We start from the raw sequence: 9213 nt of genomic DNA, 5'->3' as shown, positions 1-9213 counted from the left end.
AAAAAATGCTATTTAAAGAAAATGATATAGTAACGGGGTTTTTTTCATATATTAATGTTTTTTTCTTTTTTAGACATTTTATTTCCTTATGTGTATCTAACAGATTAAAAGTGTAAACGACTTTTACTTTGAAAACATTCTCTGTGTAAAAAATGTCATGATAGTTACACGCTTCATGGTGTCATAAAATAAATCGCACTGGTTTTTGCTTAGGTCAGTGACTTAATAATTGAAGATGAATGTAAAAACAGTAGGTTGCTTATTTTTTAGATCCTTGTGTCCGTGTTACACATATGTTCCGCTGCCATTAAGGAGCCCTTGTCGAGGTCATCGACAAAACACAAGCCAACCACCACAACATGACAGACGAGCACAGGTTTGTATTTTACTGCCTTTATGTCAAATAATAAACAGTGTAACTTTTCATCGACATCAGTTAAAACTTAGATGCAGTCATAGTATGTAGCAACACTGTGTCAGCAAATGATGTTCTGCAATACATTTGGAAACACAATAATAAAGGAACATTTCGGGTTCAAAACAAGTTACGCTCGATCGTCAACATTTGTGGCATAATGTTGATTACCATAAAAACATTTTTTGACTTGCCCCTTCTTTTCTTAAAAAAAAAACTAAAAATCTGGGTTACAGTGAAGCACTTACAATGGAAGTGAATGGGGTCAATCAGTAAATGTAAAAATACTCACTTTTTCAAATGTAATAGCCACAGACATGAACAGTATGCGTGTAAAGATGTTTTACTGTGATAAAATCACTTACTAACCTTTTCTGTGTAAAGTTATTTCCAATTTTACAACTTTGTGTCCATGATGATGTAATGTCAACAACTCCTAAAATGACTGTAAAATGACGATTTAAACAACTTTACAGTTCAAATAATGCACAAGTTTTAACAGAAGAATTAATGTAAGTTTTTTTTTAAATTAAATTATAAACTTCACATTTCTGCCTTTAAACCCTGCAAAAAATTGGCCCCATTCACTTCCATTGTAAGTTACTCACTGGAACCCAGATTTTTTATTTTTTTTTTAAAGAAAAGGAGAGACGAGTACAAATGAATAAAAACAAAAAAACAAAAAAACATTATGCCACAAATGCTGTCGATTGAGCTTAACCTGTATTGAACCCAGAATATTCCTTTAAGACAAAATTAGAAATCACTTAACTGCAGACTAAAGTTGTAATTTTACCTATTTCTCACACTTTAATTTTTGTTATTTTAACATTTATGACATTTATTAACATATTAATTCAGGGCTGTAACCACCATAGACATTGACTACATTTACATGGACACCACAAAGCGACATATTGCAAAAAAAAATGTCCAGTTTACATGCACTGTATAAGCGGTCTACTCTTTACTCCCATATACATGCGACTCGGTCAGTAAGCAGCTTTCTTCACAGCAACGTAATTTACACTCAACACTTGTGTAAATAACAAACTCGGTAACCGAGGAAGACTGCTATTTTATTCTGTTGCTTAGTAACAACTCTGGAGTGTCTGTAATAAAGCTGTGTTTATTCCTCAACTTACTATCGCGACCTGCAGCGGAATTGCGCTACAATAGTGGGATTTACCCTTTTACACAAAACTTCAGGATTCCCCTGATGATATTTTACATTGGTGTTTATAAATGGGTATAGTATATAGTGGGTGAGCTTTTCACACTGCAGTCCCAGAAATGTTGAATTCTTTTCCGCTTTGTTGACATGTTGTTGGGCTCCATCCTATGACATTTGTTATCCGGTCTGTTCACACACATGCGCACTCTTCAGAAACTTGTAAGAACGTCGCTTATGTGTTAACATGACCACGTTAGCCGTGTTCTCCAGGAGAAACCTGGATATGATAAACCACTTTCTCTTAATCCCTTAAACGGCATTAAGGAAATCGGTGTTCCTGTTTACATGACGTTTCAGAACTCTGCTTTCTGCAAAAAGCCTGGAATAAACCATTTTCTTAAGTGCATGTCCCCCCAATATTCATAAAAGTGGTCTTCTGATATGGGGGTTTTCCATGGTTAATTATTAAATTATTACATTTGGTTACCCCCCCCAATCCTGAATATGTGGTACATCCTTGGTTTAATTACATAACATTTTAGCATAATTTATTTTTAAATTTTTACTCTTGTGAAGGCAAAGTATACATCAAATAGTATTATACGCCAAGTTGTATGAATGTGTTGTTAATATAAACGTCTGTCCATGTTTTGACACTTTGTACCTGAAGCTGAAATTGCATTGCAGTGCTCTTAATTGAGGGTTCTTGTTGAATTGTCATTGATTATCCAAAGTCATTAATTTCACAGGCAGCGTGAGAGCCTGAATCAGGAGTATATTTTTTGTAAAAGAAAGTGGATTAAGTTTTAGTTGTAACCAGATTAATAATGATGTTTTACATTTCTAATACTGCCTTGTGCTAATGTACAGTCTGTTTTTTTTTATTTTTTTATATATATATATATATATATATGTAGAGATGTGGATTCAGTCCAGCTGCATCATCAAAATATGATTGGATCGGTCCACCAGACAGATTCTCAAACCTGAGGCCAATCATATATCACATCCCAGAGAATGAGACACCACTGGAAAGGAAGTTGAGGCATCTGAGACAAGAGACCGAAGACTGGAACCATAAGTTCTGGACCAATCAGAACATCACGTTCAGTAAGGTGTGAACCACAGATGTGTGGTGCAACCATCCACAATATTCCTGAGTCCCATGATGCTTTGCGGGCGATGTGGGCAGAACTTCCGGTTAAGCGCAAACAATCGTTATGTTATGTACTAACGCAGCATTAAAAATGACATTAGAAATAAGAATTATAGCGAGGAATATTGTTCTTCCTCACCTATCTGTTAATGATTATGGGTTTCAGGATGACGGCCATATAGAAGCATTTTAGTTATTTTATTGAGTCTTTATCCATCTCTGGAAGAACCTGAGCAGACTAACCTGAAAAGCTATGTAGCCTATTAGCGCCTTCACAGCTGTAAAGTTGGACATGTTTTGAGAACTGTAGATAATTATGATTATTTTAAAGGATATATTGAGTCTAGTCAGAACCTGAAGAGTTTGTTGTACTGAGATTATGTACTTACTGCAGACACAGGGGAGGTCCAGACAGCAGGTTGCACGTGTATTACAGGACTCAGGCGATGATACTGTCATGCTGACCTTTTTCAAATACAATTTTGCAGGAAATGAATGTGTAGTAAGCTCAATCTAGCTTTATAAATGTTAGTTTACTTAATCTCTATCTAAATGCTATAACCTACGTGAAATGTTTTAGTGTTGACTGAACAACTGATCCTGTTGATAGATTGAATTTATTGTTCTTGTATAGGAAATAACGATGTCTTAGCAGCCACACAATAAACTGTACCGTACAAAAAGAACTACATGCAATACAAATAAACGTATTTATTTGGACATATATAATAAACATTTTACACAAAAGTTCAATGTTCTCTGTAAAGCAACTATAAAACAGTATGTATTATTAAAAGCACTAGCTGTACAAATACATTTAATTGATACTGAATTAATGTCCACACTCTTTTCCAAATCACATTTTCCCCTTAAGGGAAGACTTGCTTATTCTGCAAAGACACTCAAAAGAAAGGGAATTGCAGGCAGGAAAAATGCAGGAAAGTGGAAAATCAGAATACAGTTAATTTCAAATGTGATAAAACATCTCACTACTGTACATGGCTCATCTAATAATTATGGTCTTTCACTGTAGAATTTATCCATTTATCATCACAGCATGAAAACAGTTGAAAACATCGTCACTACTCAAAGACTCAGTAATAATGCCATTTCAAAACATGTGAAGCATTTACAAAGGCCAACGCTGAAGATAAATGAACAAACTCTCAAAATGTCTAATGAACTTTCAGCACATGTACACACACCTGTTAGCACAATAATGCTGTCATTTATGTAACTCATTGTGCTCTGTTTCTAGACATCTATCGTAGCCGGAACGTAACGGTGGATAATATAAGAAATCCCCACTGTTTTTTTTTGGGGGGGGGGGGGGGTGATTTTTCCCCTTTTTCTCCCAATTTGGAATGCCCAATTCCCAATGCGCTCTAAGTCCTCGTGGTCCCATAGTGATTCGCCTCAGTCCGGGTGGCGGAGGACAAATCCCAGTTGCCTCCGCGTCTGAGACCGTCAACCCACGCATCTTATCACGTGGCTTGTTGAGCGCGTTGCCACGGAGACATAGTGCGTGTGGAGGCTTCACGCCATCCACCGTGGCAACCACGCTCAATTCACCATGCGCCCCACCGAGAACAAACCACATTATAGCGACCACGAGGAGGTTACCCCATGTGAATCTACCCTCCCTAGCAACCAGGCCAATTTGGTTGCCTAGGAGACCTGGCTGGAGTCACTCAGCACGCCCTGGGATTCGAACTAGCGAACTCCAGGGGTGGTCACCAGCGTATTTTACCACTGAGCTACCCAGGCCAAACAAACAAATTATTCCAAGATTTTTCAAACAGATGTTCCTAAGTCAATCCTTATGTAGACAGCCGATGGAAGAAGCAGTGTCAGGGACTGGAGCACTTTGCTTTGCGAGTGGTTTCTAATCATAACATAGCTGTTTTAGACAACTTTTTGCTTGATTATTAGGATAACCATTAACTGCACACATTGTCCAGGAAATTTTAAAGACATCTTACAACATTTAAAAAGCACAAATCTAACCGCATGACACGCAAGCAAGCAGTGACCGGCTACAAACAAAACGCCAACCAATCGCACTTCCGCTAGCCAACCGGAAATTCCGCCCACCTTGTGAAATACAGTGGAATCGCTGAGAATATTGTGGATAGAATCAATGAGACTGTAGAAAGAAACACCTTGCATCAAGTTCAACATAATCACCATTAGGGGGCAGGATTGTGTTTTAGATCTTGCACAATATTCTTAGGTCCATGTATGCATTGCAACACATTTTTAAACAAGATTTTCTTATATTGATCCATTTTCTCAGGAAAAAGAAGAATATGTACAGTCACAACTGAAGGCAAAAGGGTTTTCAGAGAGAGATGAACAAGGTGAGCTGTCAAAATGCTGACACTACCTGAATTAATAAATGAACGAACGTTACACTTAAATAGCAATTTTCTGACACTACACTTAATGCGCTTTACATAGGAAATGGAAACTCTCCTCAACCACCATCAGTGTGCAGCATCCACCTGGATGATGCGACGGCAGCCATAGTGTGCCCACCACACACCAGCTGTTGGTGGAGAGGAGAGAGTAGAGTTATAGAGCCAATTAATGGATGGGGATTATTAGGAAGCCATGATTGATAAGGGCCAATGGGGGGAATTTGGCCAGAGTTACACCCATACTCTTCACGAGAAGTGCTCTGGGATTTAAAATGATCACTGAGAGTCAGGACCTCGGTTTAATGTCTCATCCGAAGAACGGGTATTTAATTTATCACATTAACTGATGTGCTTATGTATGGTGTTTCATTTATGTCTCTTCCAGGAAGGAAAAGGACTTTAAGCAGTGAGGAAATGGCAGTCTTCTACAAACACTTCTTGGATAAAAATGTGAAAAGGCATGCCAGTTATAACAGGTGAAATTCAAATACATTGTTGTGGATTTAACAGCTGTGGTTTTCACTCTACAGCTGTGAACATCCTTTAAAACATCAGCTTTACACATAATTGCACCTTTAAAGCCAGGGAGCCTTTTGTATCAACTATTTAGTGTTTTTTTTTTTTTTAATATTGTTATTTCAATGCCATTCATTTTTTATTTATTTTTTTCAGGGAATGGTATAGACGTAATTTCACCATTACACTTCTAATGGCTGAAGTAGCTCTACACAGAACATGGAGGATGCTGACAGGACAGGGGAGAAGAACTAGCCGGGAGAAAGGCAAATCTACATGAAACTCAAATAAAGACTGTAAATCAATCACTGCTCTCTATGTTGTATGTTTACACGAAACACTGAAGGTGAGAACATTGCATCAAAACCTGGAATTGTTATGAGATCAGTACAGTGAAGATGCTCATCTGTTAGTGTGTAAATATCGGAGGGTAATACATGTCATCAGCATACATTTTCCTGTTTCAATGCAATGAAGTAGCCATTATTATTCTTTATATTGTGGACATGTTATACATTTGGAGAGGAAAGATGCTCTCTTGTGGTATAAGCAGTCTGATATGTCCACAAGACGTATATAGAAAGCTATAGGCAACTCTTAGGTAATCCTATTATAACTGTGAAGATGCTGACTACCACACCTGGAGTTGTGAGTTGGAATCCAGGGTGTGCTGAGTGACTCCAGTCAGACTTTCTAAGCAACCAAATTGGCCTGGTAGCTAGGGTGGGTAGAGTCACATTGGGTTAACCTACTCGTGGTCGCCATAATGTGGTTTGCTCTCAGTGGGGCGCGTGGTGAGTTGTGTGTGGATGCTGTGGAGAATAGCGTGAAGCCTCCACATGCGCTAGGTCTCCGTGGTAACGCGCTCAACAAGCCACATGATAAGATGTGCGGATTGAAGGTCTCAGATGTGGAGGCAACTGAGATCCATCCTCTGCCACCCGGATTGAGGAGAGTCACTATGCCACCATGAGGACTTAGAGCACATTGGAAATTGGGCATTCCAAATTGGGGAGAAAAAGAGGATGAAAAAAGCTATAATAATAAATATATGATAAGATAATAAATAAATAAAAGACAGCACTTCCAATCCATAATCTTCAATAATAATATACAACTCTCTAGTATATAACATAGAAGAGCTCGATTTCTATTTGAATATAATTTCAAAGTCAAATGAACTAAATCGACCAACATTTTTGCAGCTAATATAAACGGCATGACAAAGGTCAAAGAAACAATCTGATAATTCTTTCCAAAATCTTTGAGAGTAAGTAGTAAAACAATATTTCTCCCCTTTAATCCTCGGATGACATCATGAGGAGGAGTGAGCCTGCCGGGAGAGACACAACGCCATTTTCAGATGCGTTTGCGCTGAGATCCGAGTGTTTTGGCAAACTCTATCGTCCTGCAATATTGATAATGTGACTATTGATCTAATGTTTCTGCATTGCGCTTTGATTTGCTCTCCTGCTGTCAGTGGCAGGAACTTCCGGCGAGAAGACCGGAGAGAGGACGCACTTACACGCAACCGGTCCGGCTGCCCGATTCCAGCCTAAAATCCTCGCAATAAGTCCACGGAACGTTATATTGACTTTGGGTTTCGTGGAGCGACACGGAGAAACTAACCCTGTTACGGTAGTGTGACCTGGATGTTCTGCAGAACGGTAAGACTTGTTCATCATGCTAACGAGCTAACTAACACGCTTAGCGCACTGGGAGTGTCAGTGTACCTGTCAGATGACAGTGTTTACATCGCCTTTAAACGAGACAAACATCGCCGTCTCTCTCTATTAGACGTGCTAAATGGGGCCGATGGATGCTCAGAAGTTTGATGTTGAGAATCACGGGTGGGATATTAAGTCAGACAGAGGGACTGAGGGCAGGCAAGAGCTCAGCCAGGCCATGACATACAGCAGATCGGAATATAGTCACTGCACCAGAGAGCTGTCTGCGATACAACCCTCAAACATCCAGAAAATCAGTGTTGAATCAGTATAAATAGGTGATCATAGATCAGTGTAAGTCACTGCACCAGTGAGCTGTCCATTGCCCTAAATCACCCTTAACATCAGTGATAGATCACGATTAAAGTGATAGTTCACCCAGAATTCTGTCATTATTTACTCAACTTGATGTTGTTTCAAACCCGTATGACATTCAGTGCACCGACATACTCAGTCACCATTCACTTTTATTGCATCATGATTTCTTCCCAAACAATGACAGTGAATGGTGATTGAATCTGAAGATTATGCCTGACATCTCCATTTGTGTTCCACATAAGAAAGTCATATGGGTTTGGAACAACATGAGGGTAGGTAAATGAGGACAGAATTTTCGTTTTTGGGTGAACTATCCATTTAATTCAGTAATAGATCAGTATTAAATTAAAGCCATCAGCAACAGGTCACTTTTAGAAAAGTATAAACTCAGTAATAGATTAGTGTTAAATCACTGTTAGTCACTGCATCATCTAGCCTTCTATATTACCAAATCATTGTTAGTTCACTATTAAATCATTGGAAGATCAGTTTTAAATCTGTTAGGCACTGCAGCAGTGAGCTGTATACAATACAGTTGTCTCTAGTTACAGTTCTCTCTGTTCTAGGCTCCCTATTTCTCTAATAAAGAATAATTGAACTGGTTCTACTGGTCACTGGTGGGGACTATATATGGGATCTTGTCAGACCAGTTAAATGATAAGTATCAAACTGGGTGTTGCGAAGAATTTGTTTTAATTGTTGTTAATCCAAATTGTAATCACTCTCTCATCACTAGCCTTTATATATCCACCTGTAACCCAAATAAGTACCTTACCAACAATAGATACATTTCATGACGATTGCATGTATTGCAATAAATGTAGGCATGTCCGAAGATAAGTATGTTTGCAGGCTACATTACATCTAAGAATATTGGTATACTTGCTTGATACAGCCTGCTTGTCATACTTGTTGTGAATCTTGTCAGCTTTTTTAGTATTCTGATGACTTGCTCAATTGACATACCGTCCGTCTTTGCTCAGTGAAAGCATTTGTTTTTGGTGTAGGAGATGCAGTTTCCGAGTAGCAAGTGTTTGAATGTGTGGCCAGCTGCGAGCTCGGGCTCCACTGCAGTGGCCTCTCAATGAGAAGGTGACTGGTTCTCCTCCAGGGAATCAATGGGACAGTTATAAATTTGGCCCCACACAGGAACACAAGCTGAATTTATAGATGTTGCATACACACGCACTGCAGCAAACGTGTTTTAATAAACTTATGCTTTTCCTCTGTCATAATATACTGAACACATTACTCTGAATTCAGCTGTGGCATGCAACTTTTTTGTGATGAAAATGTGAAGTCTTGTTATATGGGGTATGTAGGTGACCTTATAAAAGTGGTGTTATCTAGATTCTTGGAAACCAAGAATCAGTTCTTATTTGGAACCGGTTCCATTTGTAAAAAAATATTGGAATAGGGCTGCAACTAACAATTATTTTGATAATAAATTAATCTAACGATATTGGAACGATTATTCGACTATTCGT

At 38.5% G+C, this 9213-nt stretch overlaps 2 protein-coding genes across 12 annotated transcripts in view; both read left to right on the top strand.

Annotated features, from left to right (window-relative positions):
• Positions 1-144: 144 nt before the first annotated feature.
• Positions 145-5986, top strand: LOC127412106 (cytochrome c oxidase assembly factor 8-like). 2 transcript variants are annotated; one of them, XM_051648190.1, is made up of 5 exons: positions 145-376; positions 2507-2704; positions 5042-5105; positions 5551-5641; positions 5838-5986. In XM_051648190.1, exons 1-5 carry the CDS (start codon positions 236-238, stop codon positions 5959-5961), a joined length of 618 nt encoding a protein of 205 aa, XP_051504150.1. In that variant the 5' UTR covers positions 145-235; the 3' UTR covers positions 5962-5986. The 2 variants fall into 2 exon arrangements, with proteins under 2 accessions (XP_051504150.1, XP_051504151.1); XM_051648191.1 differs by lacking the exon at positions 5042-5105 and having other exon boundaries at positions 2507-2699.
• A 136-nt stretch (positions 5987-6122) lies between these two features.
• LOC127412093 (kinesin light chain 1-like) overlaps positions 6123-9213 on the top strand; it is a 64580-nt gene continuing 61489 nt past the window's right edge. For all 10 annotated transcript variants that reach the window (XM_051648164.1, XM_051648163.1, XM_051648162.1 and 7 more), the window contains exon 1: positions 6123-7348. The gene's annotated coding sequence lies outside the window, so the exon portion shown is untranslated. The remainder of the gene's footprint in view (positions 7349-9213) is intronic.

Source organism: Myxocyprinus asiaticus, chromosome 21 (assembly GCF_019703515.2).
Source record: "Myxocyprinus asiaticus isolate MX2 ecotype Aquarium Trade chromosome 21, UBuf_Myxa_2, whole genome shotgun sequence".
NCBI classification, from domain to species: domain Eukaryota; kingdom Metazoa; phylum Chordata; class Actinopteri; order Cypriniformes; family Catostomidae; genus Myxocyprinus; species Myxocyprinus asiaticus.
Note: the sequence above shows the minus strand (reverse complement) of the source record. Positions and strands in the feature narration are given on the sequence as shown.